General features: G+C 37.2%; 1 protein-coding gene across 6 annotated transcripts in view; it reads left to right on the top strand.

Moving 5' to 3' along the window:
- The window catches only part of cep78 (centrosomal protein 78), a 111,300-nt gene extending 90,597 nt beyond the window's left edge, over nt 1–20,703 (top strand). For all 6 annotated transcript variants that reach the window (XM_069930436.1, XM_069930429.1, XM_069930440.1 and 3 more), the window contains 7 exons: nt 10,598–10,721; nt 11,586–11,628; nt 13,832–13,978; nt 16,503–16,580; nt 17,539–17,705; nt 19,489–19,624; nt 19,867–20,703. In XM_069930436.1, the coding sequence (XP_069786537.1) occupies nt 10,598–10,721; nt 11,586–11,628; nt 13,832–13,978; nt 16,503–16,580; nt 17,539–17,705; nt 19,489–19,624; nt 19,867–20,403 (1,232 nt within the window). In that variant the 3' untranslated portion in view covers nt 20,404–20,703. The remainder of the gene's footprint in view (nt 1–10,597; nt 10,722–11,585; nt 11,629–13,831; nt 13,979–16,502; nt 16,581–17,538; nt 17,706–19,488; nt 19,625–19,866) is intronic.
- Nucleotides 20,704–26,529: the final 5,826 nt, after the last annotated feature.

The raw sequence follows: 26,529 nt of genomic DNA, 5'->3' as shown, positions 1-26,529 counted from the left end.
AGTAGAGGCAGGTTCATTAAATATATTTAAGAGGGAATTAGATATATTTCTTCATTATAAGGGTATTAAAGGTAACAGAGAGAAGGCGGGGACGGGGTACTGAACTTTAAGATCAGCCATGATCTCGTTGAATGGCGGAGCAGGCTCGAAGGGTTGAATGACCTACTCCTGCTCCTATCTTCTATGTTTCTATGTACTTGCAGGCATTTACTATACAATCCTGTAGTAATAACACCAATACGAGGTGTCCCTAGGCTGCTTGCTTATCTTGGGGCATTGCCTGATTGTAGAAAGTGATGTGCTAAGAGCAATGGAGTGTGACAAGGGGTCAATATCGGAGGTGTTGGTTGTGCAGACTTGTCTTTCCTTGCTTTGCTTTTTAGCCAGCCATAGAATGCCTGCCTCTGACGCTACAGACCTTGGGTCTTCAAATTAACACTTGGATGTCAAGAGCCTAATATCATCTGTCATTCACTCTAAAAAGAGCTGCTCGAATAACATATTGGGACTTTCGCTAGCTACCAGGAATAGCATTTCATCCATTAGTTCTGAAGGGGCTTGGTCTCCTAACCCATCGAGATGTAGTAGTTTGGCTGCCCTTGCCCTATGGGACATCCCATATACATGTAATAAAAGTGCTTTTAAAGCTTCATACTTGTTGGTACTTGGTGAATCCCGTAGGAAGTTGCTGACCCTCTTAGCAATGGCCTGGTTCAGGGCACTAACAAGATGGTAATAATGAGTGGTGTCCAATTCAAATTTGCGAATGTGAAATTGTGCTTCAGCCTGTTGGAACCACAGTTCAGGCCCAGCTGTCCAGCAATGGCTGCAGAGTCCATGTTTGCCCAAAAATACGTTTTTAGACTCATCAAGGTCACCAGTTGTGGCCACTGGAATCGCAATTGACATGACAAAATAACCACACAAGGCATTTTTAGAGTGAATCAAATAGATTTACTATTCATCACCCATGCAATCTTTTAAAAGCCCAAATCATGCTCTCGGCATGTACTGACGTCATCACGCACTGATGGCTGGTTCGATGCCTTCTGGGAGTTGTAGTGCCGCCATAGCGCCACTGCACAGGCAGAATTCCTTATTAACTACAGTGTAACTTGTACTCAAGAAATAGATACTTTGTTGTGGCTGCACACCCACGAGGGCTTTGTGTAGGGCTAGTTGCCACTGGTGAGGACAGCGTCGCGGTCACTTGCAGGGAATGAGTGAAGTGGGTAGTGCGGGTAATGTAGAGAAGGGCAGGCTGGAAGTTTTGATAAGGTTGGAAATGGAGAATAAATGATAAAAGGCTGTTTGCTGAACCAAATAGTGTGAATCTTCTATTTGTGCAGCGCACAAAAAAGATAGAACTGTAAACAAATTGCAAATAGAGAAAAAAATATTAAGTAATAAAAAATGTGCAAAGTATGAGGCCTTAAATGAGTCTCTGATTGAGTCTGTTGTTGAGGAGTCTGATGGTGGGGAGGTAGCAACTGTTTCTGAACCTGGTGGTCTTGTGGAACCTATACCTCTTTCCTGATGGCAGGAGCGAGAACAGAGCATGTCTTGGATGGTGTGGATCCTTGAAGATTGCTGATGCTCTCTGGTGGCAGTGTTCCATATAGATTTTCTCAATGGTGGGGAGAGTTTTCCACTGATAGGTGTTTGTAACCCCATTGCAGGTGGTGATGCTGTTGCTCAACACACTTTTCACTGCATATCTGTAGAAGTTTTCCAAAATTTCCAATGTCATATTAAACCTCTGCAAAACCTGAAGTGGTGGCACTGACTTGCTTTCTTCATAATGATGTTTGCATGTTGGTTTCAGGAAAGGTCGTCGGAGACAGAGACTCCCAGGAATTTATATTTGCTCACCCTCTCCACCTCTGTTCTCCCAATGATCACTGGATCGAACACCTCTGGTTTTCCCTCCTTGTTTTTGGTGACATTGAGTGAGAGATTGTTGTTTGTACACCATTTAGCAAAGTTTTCAATCTCCCTCCTGTGTGCTGACTCAATGCTCCTTTTTATACAGCCCATTACTGTGGCATCATCAGCAAATTTGTACATGGTGTTGTCGTACTGAGCTACACAGTTGTAGGTGTAAAGCAAATAGAGCATGGGGCTAAGCCTGCAGACCTGTGGTGCTCATGAAGATTTTGGGAAGATGTCCTTGACAATCTGCACTGATTGGGACAAGAGGTGAAGAAATCCAGGATCCAATGGCATAGTGGGGTGTTTAGCCCATGTCTTAGAGTTTGCTGATCAGTTTTGAGAGAATGATGGTGTTGAATGCTAAACTGTAGTCAATAAAGATGATCCTGATGCATGCATCATTGCCGTCCAAATGTTCTAGGGTTTTGTGTAGAGTCAGTAAGACGGCGTCTGCCATGTGCTTCAGGTGTGGGCAAGAAATTGGTACCTTAATATACTCCACATGCACCTGTGCGAAGGTGAGACCCTAACCCTAACTAGGATTACAGGAAAAGACTTCCCGCTATAACAGCAGCCCACAGTTCTAAAAAGCTAACTAAATACAAATGACAACAGCAATGAAATACCTCAAAGAGTGGAAATAGATTAGAAAGTCTGGCGGTACACTGAAATTTTATTTTCCTTTTTTTAACCTTTTTTCTGTTTGTCACTTTAATTGTTTTAGTTGTTTAATTTTCAAAGTTCTGAGGAGGGAAGGAAATTGCAAGTAAGTTGATATAGTATTTGTATCTGAGAAGTGAATTATACTAAAAGAAAGTGTTTACATTAAAAAAAATCATGTGACACTATGTTTTGGAAAAAAGTTGAAAAATAAAATTTTCAAAAGTAAAAGACGACATCTGCTGTCGACTATTGCTGCAGTCATCAAATCCACTGCTGCTCAGACAGGAGGTGATGTGTTTCAACGCCATCCTCTCAAAGCACTTCACCAATGTGATGCAAGTGCCACTTGTCCCTCCTCTCCTCCTTACCCCAGTTTTTTTATTCAGACACTTACCAGTTACTGCTTACTGTGCTTGATCCCCCATATCTGTACACTTTCTGTTCAACTTTTTTATATAAAGGATCTGAATTACAGGTAAGATGTACGGAAGGTGGATGGACCCTTGGTTTTCAAGAGATATTGAGACCCTGGTTAAGAAAAAGAAGAACGGGACGCATAAAATCAGTGAACCGGTGTGGACTCGAAAGGCCAACATGGCCTGTTTCGCTCCGTAAATGGTTATATGGTTATATGGTTAACTCCTCTTTCCATCTCTTGCCTAAGAACCACAAACAGGTCTGTCTTGATGGGCCCATTAATAGGCCTGCTCTTGCCCCACTGAACTTATCTTCATACCTTGACAGAGGAACAATGCAACAAAATATAGTCTTAAAATTTAGCATTTAATTCTCAGGCAACAGTAATCTTTTGTCTTGCAAAGCTTTATATTTTTGCTTTTATCGGTATTCATAAAATGTACGTGTCACTGGTAAGATCGGCTCTTATTGCTCATTCCTTACCATCATTCCTAAGTGATGGTGATCTACTTTCCAAAATAGCTGCTATCCTTCTGGTGAAGATTCAAAACTCAATGTTTTGAGTGGATACTTAGTGGATTTTGCCTCATTGGCGATAAAGGTATCTTAATTTCAAACTCAAGTTAGATGTGTTTTTGAGAAAATCCTGCCTCTTTTGCCATGAAAAAGATTATGGAATCCAGGCAAATACTGCAGTGTATTTTGTAGATGGTATATATTGCAGCCACATTGTGTTCATGTGATGGAAGGGAGTGCTTAGGTTTGTGAATGGGATACTGCTCAAGAAGGCTGCTTTGTGTTGGATGATGTTGAGCTGGGTGAGTTTTGGGAATACCTTTCCAAGAAAGTGGAAAATATTCCATTAATTACCTAAATTCTGTGCCTTGAAGGTGATGGAAAGGCTTTGGATAACCCTGAGATGAATTACTTGCTCCAGGATACCTAGCCTCTTACCTGCTTATGGTGGTCCAATTAAATATTTGGTCAGAAGTGGTCTCCATTCTGTTGATGGTTGGGGCCTCCATATTGAGTGTCATTGGGTATATTTTATTTTTTTAGAGAAGATCATTGCTTGAGTAAACCATCGTATAGGACAGCACAGGAACAGGCCCTTTAGCCAACATGTTCTAGTTGAACATGATGTCCAAATCAAACAAAATCTGCTGCTACATCTGATAGATATCTTTCCATTCCCTTGACATTCATGTATTTATCTAGAAGTCTCTTAAATGCTACTTATTGTACATCTGCTTCCACCACTACTCCTGGCAGCCTGTTGCAGTCATGTACCACTCTCTGTAAAATATTTGCCCTGCACATCACCTTAAATACATGTCCTCTGATGTGTGACAATTTTGCCCTGGGAAAAAGATTCTGACTGTCCACCCTATCAGTGTCTCAGCCTCCTATGCTCTAGACAAAATATCTCAAGTATGTTCAATCTCTCCCTATTACTCGTACCCTCTAAACCGGGCAACATCCTGGTAAACCTCTTCTGTATCCTTTCCATGACCTCCACATCCTTCTTGTAACCAGAATTGCACAGAATATTTCAAGTTTTACATAGCTTGACATTTATTAGACAAACTTGAATAGTTTCTAAGTCTTACTGCATTCATTTCATGAAATGGTTCATTTTCTGATCAGTTGCAAATAGATTGGAATATTATGCTATCATTGTACATCCTCACTTCAGACCTGATAGATGGAAGATTATTGATGAATCAGCTGAAATCATGTTGATAAAATGGCCAGGGAAGCGCACCAGTGCCTCTACTTTCTTAGAAGCCTATAAATTCCACTGTCTTGAAATAGCAGCCAACACATTAAAAGAATTGTCCAATTCTCTTATCTCTTCTTTCTCCCTCCTGTCAGGAAGAAGATTCTTGAGAATAAGATCATACACCACCAGATTCATGATAGTTTTTGTCCCACTATTATGCTCCTGAATAAACTGCAAAATAGTAAAATTATGTTGCCTTTGCTTCATGCCAACTGATCTCTCTCTGCAACTCTGTGCTTCTGTACTGTGACTTTCTTGTATTTTAAATGAGATTTCTTCTGGCCTAGCAAAATAATCACTGCATCTTGATACATGTGACAGTAAACCTGAACTTGAAGAACATCTGGGCCTGAGCCATTGCTCTGGGGAACTGCTGCCACAATCCATTGGAGCTGGAAACAACCACAACAATGATCTTTCTGGAGGGTACAAATCCAGCTATTGAAAAGTTTTCCACCTTCTGCCTATTGTGCAGTTTTTTCAGGCCTTTTTTATTGTCAGAGTTGATTAAATGCTTTGATGTCAAGGTTGTTACTCTCATCTGTCCTCTGGATTTCAGCTCTTTGGTCCATGTAATTAGATCGAGAGCTGAGTGATTCTGGTAAAACCCAAACTGTCCACATTATTGGTGAGTAAATATATTTGGTTGCACCTTATGAAATGTCTTTCACTTTGTTGATTGCAATTGGCCAGATAAGATTTTGGGGATCTTTTGTGGACAATTGGCCACATTGTTGGATAGATATAACACTAACTGTATTGGAGGTATTGCTGGTTCGGCTGTGCAAGTTGGAAGAGGTATATCCTGGTTATTGTTAATGTTTGGTTCTTTTAATTGAAATTATTGACTTGGTGGAGATCTCAGTGAGGAGCACTTATAGTTGATGAATGCAAGTGCTTGTTCTTGGTATTCATATGCAGGGCTCGAACATTTTTGAGGATGGGGTATGTTCTTGAACCCTTCACTTCGTATGAGCTTTTTAATTGTTAACATATATTCAGCACTAGATACGGGAAGATGTTGGATCTTTAACCCAATCCTTCTGATTCTGAAGGATTGATTCACTGATTATGTTGTGTCGATTTTCACATGTATTCTAAACAATTCAGTTGAGCATATTGTGAGAAACTAGGACTGTATTTTGTACTTCATGTTTTTCCTTTTGCACAGATGACTGCAACCTCATCTTTTAAGCCTAATATTACTGAAATTGTTTCATTTTTTTTTATTGCTGCAGTTATTTGGAAGTATATTGGTAAGAAAATAATTTGTGATAAAATTTCTGTATGGCAGCAGTATCTTCAAATAAAAACATTTAACTCAAAAACAAAAATGCTGCGACAGGTGGAAAGTGACAGAAAAACAGATCATACTTAGGATACTCAACAAGCCATTCATCATCTGTGGAGAGAGGAATCTTAAATTTTAACTTGATGACTTTTAATCAAGACTGAAAATAGTCAGCTAAATGGTTGTCAATCTGAAATTTTAATGCAAATCCAAAACCTCCACAATTTTCTAATTTAATTTCAAGTGCTATTTATTGTTTAGTAAAAGAATCATTGATAATATTACAGTATTGTTGAATACATTTATAATTTTGTTGAATTTTGTATTTAATTTATGAAATTTACCTTAATCCTTTGTGATTTCACTCTCGTACAATATGGTTCATGACTAGCCATCATTTATTGAGGTCAAATGTTCTTCCATTTGTTCCTTTGAAATGGAAAACACATCACCAACATAACAATACAAATATTACTCAACTTTTTACTTATCCTGCTATATTGCAAATAGCCACTGGAATATTACATGTTAGCTATAAGAAATGTTTATTCTATTTTTAATCTTCAAATAACTTTAGATGTAGTTTTATAAATTTAAAATTTGTGTTTCTTGTGTGAAAATAGGTCAACTAGAGTTCTCTGAAGAACTCCTGACTAATTGAAGTACACTGGACAGCTTGTTCCTTCAACAGTGCATTTCAAAAGTGATTAATGAATTGGAGTTGTATCTAATCTTATGCATCATCACTGGACTTATTAACAAACTGAGTTGAAAGGAGAGAGACATTTGGTATATGGTTTTCACTTTCACTCCAAGGATGCCTGGCATCTGGCTAAAATCGCCAACCTTGATTGATTGTTAAGCTAAATGGCTTAATACTTCATTTTACTAAGTGCTCTTAATTTCTATCATTTAATTTTTATGTTATTATTTATTATTGTAAATCCAACTGCCTAGTTTTTCAGTCGTTCTAGAAAATAAAAAGACAAGAGTTCATGACCACTTAAATCTTGGACTTAAATATAAGAAACATAAATAAGATGTTTCATTTGAAAGGAAAATGTGATATAAAAATGAAAACATTTTATTGTAAATGACCTGTTCATTTGGACAAAAAAATGGTAAATTGAATTTAATCCTGAGAATTGTGATGTAATACATTTGAGTCAATGAGTAAGCAATAGATGGGAGGGTGTTGCGTGGTGTGGAAGGAGCTTGTGTGTATGTGTATAGATTCTTAAAAGTAGTCATTCAGATAAATGTACTGATATAATAACTTAGATGGGAAGTTGTGCTTTAATAGTCGAGGTACTGACATGTTTAAATAAAACCGACGAGCCTGCTTCATCTTTCAGTTAAATCGTCTGATTTTAACCTTAGCTCCACATTCCAATTCGTTGTACAATAGTAACATTTTACTATCTTGCTTATCAATAATCTAGAAAAAATTCCTCTGGTATTTGAAGAAAGTTCCAATCTTTGACACTAACAAAAATATGTTGCAACATATTTTTAAACCCTCCCCCTCACCCCAGTTCTCAATCTTTCCACAAGGGAAAAGTCCTCTTTACATACTACCTCTAAATACCTCTCAACATTTTATATACTGTATTTAAATCAAGCCCTTCCCACTCTTCAAAACATTTGCAAATGTAAGTCTAGCTGAGCCTGCCTTTTCTCTTAAGGTAAGTCGCTCTTTCAGAGTGTCGGTCTAGTGCAGCCATTAGGATACTTAGGTCCCACTACATCTTGGAGCTGTGCTATCTTGCCATTTTCCCATATAATGTTTTCCCCATATAATGTTTCACTCGCAGACTTGGTATGTCCACTTCACAACTCGCTTTAATAACTATTTTTGTATTTTTAGCAAAGTTACTTGTATGCTTATAATTTTTAAGGCTGAAACCCTCATCCTTGTGGTACACAATTATGGGAGCTATGCTGTTATGCAAGTGGACTTCTTCCAGATTGCATGTGACCTCAGATTGGCAGTTGACAAGGCCAAGGATAGGCAGGTTAGTATAAGAAGGGGAACTCAAATTACATGAAACTGGAACCACGAGGTGGCCATTGTATACAGAGCATGAGCTCTGCAAAATGGCTTTGGCTTGGTCACATCAGTGCATCAAGAGCACTGAGCATAGCAGCAAGTTGGCATACAAATCTCAGCTTCACTTGAAAGGCTTTGTGTCCCTGGATGGTTGTGTGGGGATGAGATAGGTGATGAACAGAGAGTGTAGCGGTTAACGCAACAATATTACAACGTCAGTGACCGGTTTCAAATGTGGTGTGGTTCATGAGGAGTTTGCATGTTCTCTTGGTGTCCGTGTGGATTTTCCCCAGGTGCTCCAGTTTCCTCCATCCCTCCAAAACTTATGGAGTTGTAGGTTAATTTGGTTGAAATTGGGCAGTACAGGTTTAAACGGCTGGAATCAGCTTCTAGCTTATGTAAAGGGCCCAGAGGACCCCAAAACCCTGCCGCAATAGAAATTCAACAAGACAAATGGTTATTTAAATAAAAGTTACTTTTAATTATCTTTAAACTTGAAAACAGGATCAAACTTTAACATTATGATTAACTTAACCTAACTTAACCCCTTCTAATTCTAAGCACACATGTATGTAATGTGTATATTAGTTCAGAAAAATTCTTTGATTCACAGTCCAATCTCATTTCTCACTCCTCCAAGTTCACTGGTTGCAGGCAACTCTTATATGGTGCACAGAATTTAACATTTATGAATTTCACCAGGCTTTGGTGCTTGACAGGTAAATGGTTACCACTCAGGAAGATTCTTGCAGTTTTCAGAGAGAGATTTGTTGCTTGTTGGTCACCCACAACTGATCCCTTCCGATCAGCCACTTCACTGTCTTGCCGAAGAAACTTGCTCCATCAGGGTTTTCCAGATGATAGCCCCTTTCCTCTTCTGGTTCTCTTATTTGAAGTGAAACATACAGCCAGCCATCTCCTCTTGCATTAAGGCTTTGACCAGGCTGAGCTAAGAACTCACAACCAGTCTTCAAAATGGGGGTTTTCCACAAGCTTGCCAGCTTGTCCTGTTCTGGTCCCAGCTGCTGCTGCTGCTGCTGAACTGTAGAACTGATTCTCTCTCTCGCTTTCTTCCCCCCCGCCTCCCCACCGAGAAAACCACATGAACCTCTAAGAACATCAAACTGCACTCAAACTGCGGCACCAAGCCTAATCTTCTGAGTTTGTTCATCTGTTGCTTTCCAAAACAATAATCAATTACTGAACAGCATGTCCAATTAACACCCACTTGTAAAGTCCTTATAGGCATTTTTCAAAGGTATTTGCAAAGGCACCCGGATCCTGGACTGTCCGGCTTGAGCAGAGCTCTGGAATTTTAAATGAGATCTGTTTTGAAGTGTTTGTATGTGACCTACACTAAAAAAAACCTGCCACAATTAATCTCCTTTTAAAACATATCTCTATACAATATAAAATATAACATAATCTGTCACACTTGCTAGAATTTTTTTAAAAATAAATGTTTAATCTCAGGTTGTAGCAGGAGGGGTAAGGTTCATGGCTAGAAATGGGCAAACCAGGGAATCATAGATAGTGGTTCCTCAGGAAAGCACAAAGAAGGGGTGAGGGCTGAGGGAAGATGTGGTGATTGAGATCCCATTGCTACTGGCAGAAATGGTGAAGGATAATATGGTGAATGCTGAGACATGGTCTCTTCCCCTAGCTATCCCTCCATCTCTCTGACCTTCATTTGTCCAGTATCCTATTACCTTGGCCCCTTACCAGTGCTTTGCTTTGTCCCCTTCCTATTCTAGACTTGAAAAAGGGTCCTGATGCAAAACATTGATTGCCAGCTTCTCATTGAATGCTCATAGATTCCAGCTTCAGCAATTCTTGCGTTTCTCTTTTCTGTGTGCGCTCTCTTTTCTGTGTGCGCTCCTTTCTCCCCCCCTTCCCCATTGTAATTTAGGATCCTGAACTTGTCTTTGATTGACAGACTCAGTGGGCCAAATAACTGATGTGTCTTCAATTTGTATGATTCTAAGCTGTTAAAAGACCATCACGGTCATCTGGAATCCTTCATTTGTTGCTTCATCAATGCTTGCAGATTATTTCACCTCACAGAAGATTTGGGGCATCTCATGCTCCAATAATAAGATCCTTAAAGCCACAATTCATGAAATCAGTTGTAATAATTAATGTACAGTTTAAATAGTGGTTCAATACTTGTACCAAGAACAAAGGTAGTTCAAATAAATGGTTCTAAGGTTACATTGCATTTAATACTATACAGATTAAATCTTTCATTGAATAAATAAAATTGTCCCTTTAGGGATATGGCGGAATGCAGAAACAATTCCACCAGAGCTTTGATGCTATATCTGAACATGATGTCCTCATTTTATCTCAGAAAAATATTTCTGGTGATCACAGTGTTATGAATTGATTAAACTGTTTACATTCTCTTGTGGTCTGCAGTTCAACAGTTGGATGAAAAGTAAAAGTCAATTTTCTGTTCAAGGTGCAAGGAAGTTTGCAGAGAATGTTAAGAAGGCTGTTTCTTCAGATTTTATTCCGGAACCAATGCAACCAGGTACAGAGGGATATGTGCCCTGGCGTACTGCAGCACGTGCAAATCGATTCAGGTGGTGTGATTTTCAGAACTTTTGTTCTTGTGACTGTTGTTTTCTTTTTTTCCCACCATTGATATTCTTTAAAAATCATCAAATTAGATGTTTCTGCAATGTTCATGGGCTCATATTAGTGCTCTATTGATATCCAGATGCAAAAATTACTGTGAGTATGGTGAGATAGTGGGTATAAAGACACATGATTATATTGAATAATGAAGGAGTCCATTAGCCTATTTCTGTACACCTAGTTTACCTTGTTTCCACAAATCGAAGCTTAGAAATTATATTCCTTGGTCTGGTTTCTGAATGTTGTCTTTCATTTCCTATGTATGTTAATTATGCAAGTTAACCTTGTTTAGAGGGAGGGGTTTGATTAATAGAGGGAGAGGTTCATTTTTTCTGTTTTTCTTTTGAAATGTTTTGAAAATGGGTTTGATTGAGAAGAGTGCTCACAATTTATACTATGTAGGCTCAAGGTATCATTTGAGAAGTACAAATTATCTATCTTTTATATTTCACCCCATGTACTGGATGTGTATATGTTTTTTAATTAAACTCAATAAAGATATTTAAAAAGAAAAATAAATTATATTCCTGACTCATTCTTAGTTTATCCAATCTGAGAATTTGATAGATATTGCATCATGGGTGGATCAGGAATTGTTATTGTAGCTCTTTCAGGTCTATTGGAGAGATTATTTGTAGTTTAACTGGTTCCTGAAGTGTTTTGTGCATGAGGGATTGCTGCATGAATGAAATTGTGATATCTTTTATGGAGAACTGCGTATTACTAAAAGCAAAATTTGGTTGGTCGTGGATATGTTTGTTTATCGATCTGTTTACATGATTTATAAATAGTTGCCTTATTTTTAATAGGGCTATTCATCGGGACGTGTCACTCCAAAATAAAATGATTCAGGTAATGGTACAGCAGTAAGTTCCTGAATACTGATTGTGTATTTTATAAAGTACAGTACTTTGCCTATTGTTGTTGTAAGTATTTTAAATTAAGATGATCAAAATCAACAATTAACTTCAGCAATGTTTTAACTTTCATACACAATGCCCCTGCGGAGTATTTATTCTCATTATTAATGCTTTTATCTTTGTGCAAAATATTTTTGGGTCATGCAAATGGTATTCTCCAAGATAGTACTGATTTTGACATCATCTTGAATATGCAGTGCTTTTAAGTTGATTGACATCCTGAGAATCTTTACTGGAAGGCACAAAATAAATGTAGTGTTGAAACGGCTGAAGGTTGGTTGTGGTAAGAGTTAATGCAAAAGAGATTCAAGTGTAACAGTAGGAGGTTTTAGGGTGGATTTGAGTAATATGTTGAAAGAAAATTACGTGTATGAACAGATATAAATCATATTGAAATGGAAAAAAAAGTCAAACTAGTGTACCTTTAATTACAGGGATAGGGATGAGGAGGGAATGGATCCTGATATGTGATATTTTATGGCAACAGAAATTTGATGTAATGAATGAGAGAAGATGCAAACCAATATGCGAATAGTTCATTCTGAAAATTATAGTAGCATGAGGGAATACCTTTGAGGCAACTGTTCTGAAGTAATTATTTATTAGAATAGACACATGTGATCCCCATAATCAAAAGGGAAGTGCATTCAAGAAATTCAGCTTGTGGATGAATTGTACAAAATAATCTTTTCTTGACAGCCATCAGGGAAAGGAATGGAGAGGCGAGGTATTAGGTGGTTATTGATGAAGAGTGATGAAAACACCAGACTTTCTCATGTTAAGGTGGAGCAAAATTGCAACTCTTCCAAGACTGGATGTTGGATAACGTTTTGATAGAATCATAACAATGGCTTTCTTTTTGTTTTGATTTTCCTTTGCACTGTTGGTCCTAAATATTTATTTTAATTTCTTTTTATCAAATTACTTTCAAATATTAAGCCTTCCTTTACGTGCTAAGTCTTAGAGAAGCATGGAAGTCCACAGACACTGTGATTGTAGTAAAAACTCACCAAATTACTGGAGAAACTCAGCCGGTCTTTCACTGTCCATAGGAGACAAAGATATACAGCATTGCCAACATTTTGGAACTGAGCCCTTCTTCAACGAATAAGCAAAGAATAAGCAAAATGAACAAAAGAAAACAGGAAATCTCAGAATGCAGACAGGGCTGGCCAACAAAAGGTTTTAATTGGATATGATAAGGGAGAGAGGTGAGAATTGATTGTCTCTGGGAAAGGAGACAGGGAAAAGGGAGAAAGACAGAGCTGGGGGAAGAAGTGAATTGGGGGAGGGTTTAAACGAAAGCCAGAGAAGTTGATATTAATGCCATCTGTTTGGAAGGTCCCCAGTCAGAAGATGAATTGTTGTTTCTCCAATTGAGGTGGTCTCAATCTGGCAGTGCATGGGAGCATTGACAGATTTGTCAGCAAGGGAATGGATTGATAATTGAAATGGGTGGCCCAAAAGTCACGTGATTTCCATATGAACTGTGTAAAAAGTCGACCCCCTCCTTTATTTTTGGCTCTAACCACCTGCCCACCTACTCGAACATCCTTGTCCTGGATTCCCGTCTACTGGAGCTCCCAACACCCCGACCAACTCCCCATCCAGGCTACCGACGCCCCAACCACAGATCCCCACCTCAGCCATCTGCCAGTCTGAGTTCCTGCCCAGTCCCAGCCATCCAAACTCCTGATGCCTTGAATGATGCAGGTACTTACTGCGGTCAAAAGTAGTATCCATCTAATAGTCAACTCCAACCCCCCAAAAAAATTTTGACTTGAAAAATTGGTCCACAAAACTCAACTATATGCTAATCTCTCAAATCATTGTTAACTGTAATGTACCCTAAAATGGGATGATAACATGTTTGCTCAGCAGTTTTCTTTACCCAACCAAGAAAAAGAAAACAAATCATTTGAAACATTAGAAAGAGTGACATATAAGTATTCAATGTGTAATCAGTCTAGATGTATAAAATTGCTTTTTTAAATAGAATATCAAAATTTGGCCATCCTTGTTAACAGCAGTTCTTGTGTTCTTTTGTGTAAGAACAAAACAATTATGGCATTATTTTGTTATTAATTACTTATTTTTTGAGTCAATAATTTAATTTTCATTTCTTTCAAGTGCAGACTGGCAATCCAGTGAAAGTAACATTGGAGAGTGCATCATCTTCAGATACTGAAGAAACTACCTGTCCTCCGAAGCAACTGTTGCAAATGACTGTTGTGGGAGACTCATCTGAAACAGTCTCAATGGAGCAATATAAATGTTTAAAGGTTTTGGCAAGAAATTAATTATTTATTCATGAAGGCAAATCTATCCCCTTCCATTAGCTGTGTTTTTATTCAATATTAGAACTACATTATATTGTTTTTGAGGTGGATTATAGAATATTTTTTACACTAGAAATGTGTAAGGAATTTGCTGTGCATTAAAGCTGAGCTGTGCTGATATGTTAATGCCTATAAAACCACTTGTGGTTTAAATGTTAACACTATGGCCTTAAAGTTTTTGCTTTAGTAATCTCTGGTGTTTTGTGATGTCTGTGAATATTTTGTTTAATGCTGTTGTCTGCCATTTATTGCAACAATGAAGTAAAAGCATTTTTTTTAAGTGATATAAATTTTACTTTTTAAAAAATTGATATATTCAACATGGCAACAGGCGCTTGCGGCCCATGAGCCCGTGCTGCCAAAATACCCCAATTAAATCTGCAACCCCATTCATTTTGATGGGTGGGAGGAAACAGGGGCACCTGGAGAAAACCTATGCAGACAAAGGAACAAAGTATAAACTCCTTACAGACAACTCAAGATTCAACACTGGCATTGTAATACTGCATTATCTGCTATGCTAACCATGCCACCCTTAGAACATACTGCACTATAACCGCCCTTTCCATCCCACAAGCCTCTGTCACCCAAATACCCCAATTAACCTACAACCCATGTTTGGAAGGGTGGCAGGAAACCAGAACACCTGGCGGAAACACATGCAGACACAGGGAGAACATTCAAACACCTTACAAACAGCACACTTCGAACCTGGAGGACTGGTGCTGTAATAGTATTACACTAACTGTATGACTGGAGAATTAAATAGACTTAATTAGGATCTTTCAGCTTCTGGAATCTGGAGCAGCACACAATCAATTGGAGGAACTCAGCAAGTCGAGCAACATCAGTAAGGATAAAAAATAATTGTCAATGTTTTGAGCTGGAATCCTTTATCAGCACTGAGATTGTGGAGGAGCAAGAGCTAGTATAAAGAGGACTGGGTGGGAAGTGTAGTACTGGAACCAATGAGGGATTGGTGGACCAGGGAGAGTTGAAGGACGGCTAATGGAAGTGGAGAGAGAGGTGGAAAGGGATAGAGAAAAGCAAAGGGTGAGGTGGAGGAAGAATGGTCAGGCTAGGTGTGGGAGACAGGTAGGGATAAAGGCTGCCATTGCTAGAATCTGATAAGAAGGGAAAGTCTAATGCAAAACCTTATGGAACTAAAGGGGATGTGGGGGGGGGCGGGGTGGTAAGAAGTATTCTTTGGGGGAAATAAGTGTGGAACTGGAAGGAACCAAAGAGGGAGAGGAAGGAAAATGTTTGGAGATGGTGAGAAAATGGATAAAAGTGGATGGAGAAGGAGGGAACCTAAGGGCAAAGGGGAAGAAAGGAAGTAGTCCACAAGAGAGAGAGGACATGTTATCTAAAACTGGAAAATTCATTGTTCATGCCAGTGAGCTGTAGACTGCCAAGGTGGAAGATGAAGTGTTGCTGCTCTGCTTGTTTTGGGCCTCACTTAAATATGTCATTGAGGGAATGGGAAGGGGAGTTGGGAACTTGGGATAGCTATTGCGGACAGAGCAAAATCATCTTCATGTCTGCATTTAGAATCACATCTGGAGGACCAAATGAAAAATCAAAATGTTTTTGTACAATTGAATTATCAATTTATCCTTTCTCATATTTGTCTTGAAAGAATGAAATCATGTCTTGACATGACTTCAGAGTCAACAGACTGCAGTTTTCAAGACATCAGCCAATTATTTGTTGTATATTAAAATGAGCTTATTAGCAGTCTTCATTTACAGACTAAATTCAAATCTTTGTTTGTACTTTGTGTTCTTTGGAACCCCAGTGGTTATTAGTTAAAATAATTAAGGAGAGCAAATGACATGCAAAACTTTGTAATTTGCGATATTTGAAAATTTTCTTGGGTGAGTTGTAATTTAAGTCAGTTGCCAGAACACCATAAACTTGAAGGTAACAAAAGGTATGAAGAATAATTGCAGACTGAGAAGCAGCTGAGCGGTTGCAGAGTTTTGATTTTCTGTCAAGAGGAGGATGATGTCTTTGGTTAAGCTAAAGGCGATTCAGAAATTTTTTTTTGATGGATTGTTGGACAGGGAAGTAACCAATATATAATTGATCCTGATTCTGGAAAAGTAAATTCTGAATTTTGATTCTGAAAAGTGCGTGAGGAATCATTTTCATAATTGTGGTCATTGATGTCCAAGTACCTCCCATACCATATATTGAGGCAGAAAAGGCTGAGAAAATAACTGAGTTGATTCTTGATTAGATGGCCTGTAAATGATGTATCAAATTGTATGTATTGGAATAGATGCACCCTTATCTGTTGTGAGGTAGCATTATTTCTTCATTCACCGTTTTATGGAAAACTATTGAGTATTTCATTTATCATCATCAGTTCATGTCTTCAAGACCTGTACAATTGTTCATTGAATTTCTTGGCCTTAATCATTAAACAGAGCATTCAAGAATCAATTACAACTTTTTGTTTCAGGTGGAGTTGAATAAATGTCATTTGAGACTGGAGGAAGAAATGAGAGCACGAACAAAGGCTGACACTCGATTAAGGGAGGTAATGAGAAATTGAACTTTTTTTTCCTGACTGGCAGATTTGTTTGCAGTTAATTAGGGATTAATCATTGCAGTTAGTAGAGAAATTAGGGGATATGGGGAGAAGGCAGGTAGGTGGAGTGAGGTCATAAATTAGATCAGCCATGATCGTATTGAATGGCGGAGCAGGCTCGATGGGCCATTTTTGGCCTACTCCTGTTCCTACTTCCTATGTTCCTATGTTAAAGATTGGAATTTTAAATTGTTTTCTTTATGCATTGGTAATTAGTTTGTAAGTGAAGAACATTATAATAAATTGCTGCTAGTATCTGACGCAATTTCTGCACTGTGATTCTTGGTTCATTCTGTCTCCCATCTTGAGGTCTAGCAGAGGCATGTATCAAGAATTCAGATTTTTTATGATCTCTTTCTGTAGAAGCTATCCAGTTCAGCTGTCAGGTCTGTGTCAGCTCTCAGAGTAAACCCATATTCCACTACTTATAATTTATTTTACCCATCCCCATTCCCATCAATTTACCACAGATTCTTTAACATTGTCTAATTAAACTACAAGACCATTTGTCCTTGGAATATGAGAGGAAACCTGAGTAAATTCATTATGTCACAGGGGTGAAAACTCCATATAAAAACTATACTAGAAGTCAGGATTGAAACCAGCTTGCAGGTGTTGTGAGGCTGTGCCGCTTTGTTGCCAAGAAAATGTATTGATTTTCAGTGGAATGTAATTTTAAAATGCCACGTGATCAATCCCATCTGGCTTATGGTTTTACTACAATGGAGACATGGCGATCATTATACTCGATAATGATTTCAAATTTTCAAGGAGAGTTAAACATGGTGATTTCAAACATGAATAATAAAATAACTAAATGTTGGAAATGATTTATAGAATTAACCATAAAAATTATGATTTCTTCAAAACAATATATGTAATTACTTGTTCATTGCTCATCTTGTAGCTTGAGATTGAAAATACTCGGCTTCGGAACATCAATGCATCACTCTATGATACTCTTCATACACAATCAATAACAGGGACCATTCTTGAGGATGAAGGTGTGCTCGAAAGCATTGAAGCTTCTTTCCAGAAATTTCATGCTTTTTTAGACCTCTTAAAAGATGCTGGGTAAGTTGTGATATATTTCTTGTATTCAATTTTCCTTCATAAAATGTGTTCACTTTTGTAAATATGTAGTGTCAGTGCCACAATATGGCAATGCTTATTATGGGAAAATATTTTCACACTATAATTAATTGCTGGCAATTCTGGTTACCTCTGCTTATATCACATAACCAAGTAGATTAATTGATGAAGACCAAATATCCATTACCCCCGATGATTTGCCAGTAACATTTTAAAAAAAATTTCACAGCAAGCAATTTTTGTTCCTTTTTTTCTCACAAATGATATCACTTTGAAAGTTGTAGTCAAATAAACTTTTAAAAAGAAACTTCAGTGAAACTGCCTTATGTTTGATTCTTTAACCCATGACCATGCTTACAGATCCTATATCAGTCTAACCTTGATAGATTTTTTGAGGAGTCCAGCAACAGAATGCACCTGGGATGTGACTAACATCTTGATCTACATGTTTAGAATGTCATCATATGAGTAGGAACAGAATTAGGCTATTCAGCCCATCGAGTCTGCTGCACCATTCAAATCATGGCTCATGTATTTTTCCTTTCAATCCTTTGATGACCTGACTAATCAAAAAGCTATCAACCTTTGTTTTAGATCTAATGAATGACTTTACCTCCACAGTTGTCTGTGGAAACAAATTACACAGTTTCACAGCCTTCTGATGAAACCTCTTCTCATCTCTGTTTTAATGGGATGTCCTTTTATTCTGAAGCTGTTCCCTCTGGCCCTGCACTTTTCCACCACTGGAAATGTCTGCCTCACGTCCACTAATATTCAGAATTTTTTGAGACGAGTCCCCTTCCTCCTTCTAAATTCCACCAAGTACAAGCCCAGAGCCATTAAATGTTCTTCATATCTTGAGCCTCTGATCCCTGGGAACATTCTCGCATACCTCCTCTGGACCCTCTCTGTCGTCAGGTCATCCTTACTTCAATATGGGGCCCATAACTGCTCGCAATACTCCAAATGTGGTCTGACCAATGCATGGTGAAGCCTCAGGATTATGTCTTTATTTTTATATTCTAGTTCTCTTGAAATGAATGCTGACAAGCTGTGATGTAGAATACCTGTATATAATATTTAGATTTTTTAGAAACAATTTTTTGCACTGTTTAATTTGCTTAATTTGAGTGTTAACTGCAGTTATAAACTGGAAGCTTGGCATTGAGAATATTTTTTGTCCACAAATGATCATGTGTTTCCAATGCTTGGATGTAGCAGGGAATTTTCAAACTACCATGTAATTTCATCAGTGATTAATGATGACTTTTTGATGTGTCTGTAACATTTCTGTTACCTGAGATGAGAACCACATCAACTTTTAAATGTTTCCAGAAGATAGCATCAACCACACAAGGTGCCTTGCTTCCAACTGCAGTAAGAACTGAAGACCAGTAACACTGACTATAAAGACCAATCTCACAATATGTGGGCCGTGTTCTTCAATTAATTCACTTTCCTCAGTTCTAAGAAATACCATGCTTATTTCTTTCATTAATCCCACTGAGAAATTTGTGACACAACTTAGAGAATCAAGTTTTTGAGTTTTGTGGAAGACACTTTTCATGGTCCTGTCTTCTGCTCCATCCAATGACAAATTAGTAAATTCCTGTTTATCTAAAGGTGAACTTTAATAATAAAATCTATCTTTAATAATAAAATCATCTTGATGAAGAAAGCACAGGTCAAAGTGGTACAATCTAGCGACAGAGAAAGTGATTTGTATAGTGTTGTATTGTTTTGTACTTTAAGCAATGTTTTGCAGTCTTGGACAGTTGGCCACAATTGCTGGAATAGACCAATCAGATTTTAGTTCTATGGGACGGCCTCCACTCTTATCTTCGGTTGGAAATGATAAAACAAAAGATAAAATACACTCAGAGGCACCACAAGCCATACAGGTGAATGAAGTTTACGTTTCTAAAGCATGAACTTTTATTAACATTTTAAGTTTTCACTGTTACAGAGTTTTGATATGAATTGCATTTTTATTAGATTATTTAAATTAAGATATGAATTTCTATAGTAATTACTTAGATTCTATTGAGTTTGTATTTTTTAAAATGGAGAAAGAAAAAGGTAACTTGGAACAAATTGCTTTATTATTTTCTACTATTCAGAGATGTATTTTTTTCCCCTTTAGCCTCATGCTGCAGATCAGGCTCTTTTGAAACATTCTGAATCTGAAATAATCCCCAATGGTTCCACAAATCTGCCCATTCAACTTGCAAATCAATCAGATGGCCTTAACAGCACAAAATTCCAGTCTGGTCATGCAAACTCTGAGTTGAAAATTGGCGATAAATTTCAGAAATTAGAAGAAGTAACTGATAAAACAAGCAAGCAACTTTCCTTGAGAATTACTGGTCAACCACAAGAACAAGCAATGTCTGAGCTTTTAGCCAAATTGCCGGATCATTCAGGAGATGATGTGTCTAATGGTTTAGGGACAAGTGACACAAACAGTGGGATGAATTCCAACAGCAGAAAATTAAAAGGTGTCATGAAGAAAAATAAAAAACAAAGTTTTAGAGAATTTGGAGCTGGTGGCTCTTTGAAACCAATTGGAGGGAATAAAGTAACAATCAATGAAGAATCTGTGAATTGTGAATTAAGAACAAATATCATTGAAAATTTTCATTCCATTGAGTCACATAACAATGCAAAAGGAAATATTTAAATGCCCTTTTTTTTGAAGTGGGTACTGCTTTTAAAACTTGCAACATTTATTGCATTGGTCAAAACAAGTCTTCTTTTTACATTTGTATAGTAGCTAATAAATTCAAAATCAATCTAGGTTTGTAGGCCAATTAAATTGTATGAAGAAGGAACTTATCGTGAAGGGCTACAAACACCTGACATAAGGGCTGAAATTTTATGAAGTTCTTTCCCGATATCTATGTCCTCAATGTGATCTTGGAAAAGAATTTTATCTGAAAATGTGAAATACCATAATATTAAACTATTTTATGAAAAAATATTTCAAGGTTCATGGTTCTTTTTGTAAATGTTAAGTTAGAATTTTGGTGAAGATATGTATGTGCATTCCTTAGTATCATCTCCTACAACAATAAATTGATGTATGGTTTTGGACAAAAAAGCATTCCAAGTTTGTTTTATTGATTCTCATTTTTGGCTATGGACTGTCAATCAAATTGACAATGGTTGCATATAATGTTGATAAGCAAATTGATCACCATTGGTTGTGATTAAATCCCTTTTGCAAAGAAGTTGCTAATATTATTAAGCTCATTTGTAAGCTCATAATTTAACTCCAAATGCAAGGTGGTCTATTCTATAGCCCCTTTCCCACTACCAACCCTCCTAGGAAGTCGGAAAACTTACTGGATACTGCACCTCTGGAGCCTTTCCCACTGGGTATACTGCACACTGGGTATTACTGGGTATACTGCACCTCTGGAGCCTTTCCCACTGGGTATACTGGGTATATTGCACACTGGGTATTACTGGGTATACTGCACCTCTGGAGCCTTTCATACTGGGTATACTGTACACTGGGTATTACTGGGTATACTGCACCTCTGGAGCTTTTCCCACTGCACCATGATCTATTGGTAAATCGGCAACCCCACATTTTAAGGGTCGTCCCACCTCCAGCAGTGACAATGCGAGAGCAGATTGTGCTTTCACACCACCAGAAGGCAATTAATGAGTTAACTCAGCTGGGCTCTGACAGTTACTCCCACCAAGTATCAGAGCCTGGTTGGATTTAACTCGCCTTGCCTGGTTGGATCATTTCACACTGTGGAATTACTTAGAATTTTAAGGGGGGGGGGGGTCCCCAACTCCAGCAGTGACAATGTGAGAGCAGATTGTGCTTTCACATCACCAGAAGGCTATTAATGAGTTAACTCAGCCGGGCTCTGACAGTTGCCCCCACCAACTATCAGAGCCTGATTGAATTTAACTTGCCCTGACCAGTTGGGTTGTTGCACACTGCGCAATTAACGGGAATGGACTTGCTAAATTAGCAGGTTAACCCACATGGAATTGGTGGTGTGAAAGGGGCTTATAGTATCTGTTATGAGCCCAAAAGACCCCAAAACCCAGCAGCAATAGACATTCATCATGACAAATGGTTACTTAAACAAAAGTTGTTTTTAATTATCTTTAAATGTGAAAACAGAATCAACTTATCACTATTATCTAACCTAACTTAACCCCCTTCTAATTCTAAGCTTATGTATATGTAATGTGTGTGTAAATTTAAGAAAAGTTCTTTGGTTCACAGTTCAATCTCACTTCTCATTCTTTCAAGTTCACTGGTTCCAGGCAATTCTTATACTGTGCACAGAATTTAACATGTGTAAAGTTCATCAGCCTTTGGTGCTCGAAAGGTAAATGGTTACTGCTCAGGAAGGTTCTTTGTAGGTTTGCAGAGAGAGATGTATTGTTCCAGAATTACCACAACTGAGGTACCACCATTAGTCACCTCAATGTCTTGCTGATGAAACTTGCCCCATCAGGATTCTCCAGATGATAACCTCTTTCTTTCAGGCTACCACAGAGTTCCTTTCTGTTCCACTTATTCCAAGAGAAACGTCAGACAGATACCATTTCCAGCCATTGCCACTCTGGAGCCTCTGTTTCACTTCCAACAAGCTTCTAGCTTGTTACAGCTTTCTGTGTCACACACAGTCAAAGACTCCCTTCTGTCTCTCTCTCTCTTTCTGAGAAAACTGCCAGGCAACATGTCCTTCTCCCTATCACTTGCAAAACCCCTGACCTTCTCCAGCGAACAATAGGAGTTTGTCTTTTGGATAATCTGTTGTTTTAGGTAAACAATAACCTCTCAATGACCTTTCTGCGAAGAGGTATTAAGAGACAGCCTGTCTCTTGCTGTGGCTTTAAAGACTTCAATTAACAGCCACTTGTGAAATCTCCAGAGCATTCTTCATAACTTCTGTAAAGTCACTGTGAATATGTAATCTCCATTATTTCAAATAAGATCTGTTTTAAAGTGTGTGTATGTATGTAACCTCTAATTTTACCAATTTATCTCCCAAAAACATTCCCAAATATTCCATCACATACCTAATTAATGTTACCATGCTTTGTGAGTGTGATTGTATTCAAGCTTAAGAATCTTTGATAAGAAGGAAAAATATTGCATTCATTGATCAAAGCTTCTGGTTCAGTTAAGTGAGCATTTCAAACTTCAATGTGTGCGCAGAATAGAATGTAGATCTTCCACCGAGTGAGAGTCATTAACACCACTGAAAAAACAAATGCATCAGATTTGCCTTTGAGAGTACATCTTATGGATTTATACAGTGGTAAGTTCAACCTCATTCGTTTTTATGATAAACCTTGTACACCTATTTGTCAAGTTATAATACAACAATGATTTTTAGTTATCTGTTTACCATCCTATTTAATGTGTTTGTAACTTTCATATCTGGATAAATATTTGATAAATATATTGCCAAAATTGTTTTAAAATATAGCAACAATACAGTACAAGGTACTGTTGATTGTCAAATGTTAGGACTTTAAAGACATGGACATTTTTATTTCCTGTCATCAAAATTATTGTTAGATTCACCTTCATGTTTCAGTATGGCTTTCACCGAACATGAAATACAGGAATAGGCCATTCAGCCCACAATGTTTGCACTGACCATGATGCCAATTTAAACAAATCTTATCTGTTTGCACAATCTAAATTCCTTTCATCCTCTGCCTGTTCATTTACCTGTCTAAATGAAAACATGTTCCAGGCACCTACCACTCTATTTTAAAAAATAAGATTGCCGTGTAAATCTCTAAATTTTCCCTTCTCACCTTAAAGTTGTGCTCTATAGTATTTGTTTATCTCCCATAGTGGCTAAAAAGACTATAAATATGTGTCCTGTCAATGCCTCTCATAATTAAGCCCCTCAGTAAAAATAAACAGGTTTAACCAACTTCTAATAGCTAATATTCTCTAATCCAGGTAGCATCCTAATTTAATTTTGCTTTGTGTATGATGTTTGTACAAAAGAGACTATTTACTAATTTCTTCTGTTAACTTAAAGTACTTTTGCCAAAACATCCTCATGCATCCAGTAAATCAGATCTAAAATTTCAAGGCACTGATCATGGTACATTTCCTTGCCAGCTGTTGTAAGTCTAATCAGAACCCATGCTGAATTTAACTCGCCATGTCTAGTTGGTTGGGTTGTTTCACACCATTCAATAACCTGGTATTTTAAGCGGGTCCTGCTTCCAGCAGTGACATTGACATCTTACTGAAAATTATGACATGTATGCAAGTTGATTAGGGAGGAGGAGGAGGCAACAGGATGAAAGGTTAGGCTTGTGCTTTTTCTTTTAGGGTAGGAAGGAGGGATCAGGCCTGCGTGACGGTTGGAAAGGTGTCGCAATGTGGGACATGATGAATTATTGTTGTTTCAACAACATTCGCTCTCATTCTAAATTCCAGAGTATAATCCCATATAACAAAATCTCTTCCTTATCTTTTTTTGGAAAACTTTATTTATAATCAATATTAAATGATACATTAAAAAAAATGCAATACGTATTTTATACCATAAAATTCCCCACACCCCATTCCTATCCCTCCCATTTTACCCAACCCACTACTAAACTATCCCCAAAAAAGAAAGAAGAAAAATAAATGGCGGAGAGCAATTAAAACCATACATTCAGGTTTGTGTTGCAGTTTGGGACCACACCACCCATGTATGGGAAAATATTTTAACAATTAGAACACATCCAATCCATGTACAGGCTCCAAACTTTAAAAAAAGATAATTATTTTGTAAATTGTATGTTATGTGCAGAATACATGACCTCATCTCAGCGTGCCATTGTTGAATGTTCAGTTTAATCTCATTCTTCCATATAACTGCAAGACATTTCCGAGCTACTGCTAAAGCCAATCTCATAAAAGCAATTTGAAATTTATCTAATTTTAACTCTAAACACAATGATGTAATGCTACCCAATAAAAATATCGTAGGGTCAAATGGAATTTTAAATTTAAACATACCTTCCAAAAATTCTTTAATTTTATTCCAAAAAGGTTTAACCATCTCACATAACCAAACTGAATGTAAAAAGGTTCCTACTTCCCTATGACATCTAAAACGTAAATCAGAAGTGACATATTTAAATTTCTTCAATTTCTCTGGGGTTAAATATATTTGATGAATAAAATTATAATGAACCAATCTATATCGCACATTCACAATTTTAGTCATACTGTCTTCACATATCGACATCCACTCATCTGGGGAGATGGATATTCCTAAATCTTTCTCCTATTTCACTCTAGTTTTGTCAATATTCGGTTTAGGTATTTTAACCTGCAGTAAACTATACATATTCGATATAAATCCTTCCCTACCACCATCACTAATTAAATTCTCAAATTTAGATCTTTTAGGAAGGTACGAAGTATGCCCAAAATGATCTAATAGTAAAGCTTTAACCTGATAATAAGTAAAAAGGGTACTCAAAGGTACATCATATTTCTATCTCATTCGTTGAAAAGAAATAAAATATCGTGCCTCATAACAATCCTCCACCAGTTTCACTACTTTTTGTTCCCATAACTTCAAAAGTTGATTATTAATCGTAAATGGTAAAAACTTATTCTGGAACAAAGGTGTCTTAGTTGAAATCTAACTTTCTGTACCTAAAAGTTCATTCTTATTTGTACATAACTCAAACGAATGTTTCATTACTGGTAAATTATAACTACGTAATAACTGAGAATTCCATCGATAAATAAAATGATCCATCTTCTTTTCTCCAATCGGAGATAATTCAATATTAGCCCATACCAAGGGACTATCCACTTGAAACATCCTATTGATACATTTTAACTGTGCTGATTCATAATAATTTTGAAAATTAGGTAATTGTAAACCTCCTAATGTACATTTATATGTTAATTTTTGTAATGAAACTCTTGCTATTTTATCTTTCCAAAGAAACTTTCTTACCAAAGAGTTTAAATCCCTAAAAAATTTATAAGGTATCTTACCTGGAATAGATTGAAACAAATATTGAATTTGAGGAAAGATATTCATTTTAATACAATTCCACCTATTCAAATCATCTTTAATTGTAACCAGTAATGGTAAATAATTCAATGCAAATAAATGTTCATAATTATTATCAATAATAACACTGAAATATTGAATATTGAATCTAAACTTCACAATCTGTCTACATGATGAATAATCCATCTCTGCCAAAGGCATATTCACTCTTCTCCCAATTTACTTTATAATCAGATATCACTCCATACTGTTCCAAACGTTTATGTAGGATCTCCAAAGACTGTGAAGGATGTGCTCAATATATCACCACACCATCTGCAAACAAGTTTATCTTGTATACATTAGAATTCACCTTAACAACTGTTATAGCTCAACTCAGGAAGGGGAGGGGATAGTGGGGTTAAAGAAATTCTAGATAGGAGAATAAGGGAAATGTTTGATGTTTTAGAAATGTCTTATAAAGCGTTCAAAACAAGAAAGCTGCAATGGATAAGAAGGAAAGGTGATGATGAGGAAACGTAAAGGAAAGATAAACGAAGTATGAAATGGCTATGTTGAACTATATGACTTTAAATATTAACGGAATACATAACCAAATCAAAAGGAAGAAACTGCTAAATTTACTGAAAAAAGAAAAAAATGATATAGCATTCGTGCAAGAAACACATTTAACTGAAATGGAGCACAAGAAATTAAAGAGAGATTGGACAGGACATGTAACAGCAGCATCATATAATTCAAAAGCTAGAGGAGTAGCTATATTAATCAGTAAA

Source organism: Narcine bancroftii, chromosome 1 (assembly GCF_036971445.1).
Source record: "Narcine bancroftii isolate sNarBan1 chromosome 1, sNarBan1.hap1, whole genome shotgun sequence".
NCBI classification, from domain to species: domain Eukaryota; kingdom Metazoa; phylum Chordata; class Chondrichthyes; order Torpediniformes; family Narcinidae; genus Narcine; species Narcine bancroftii.
Note: the sequence above shows the minus strand (reverse complement) of the source record. Positions and strands in the feature narration are given on the sequence as shown.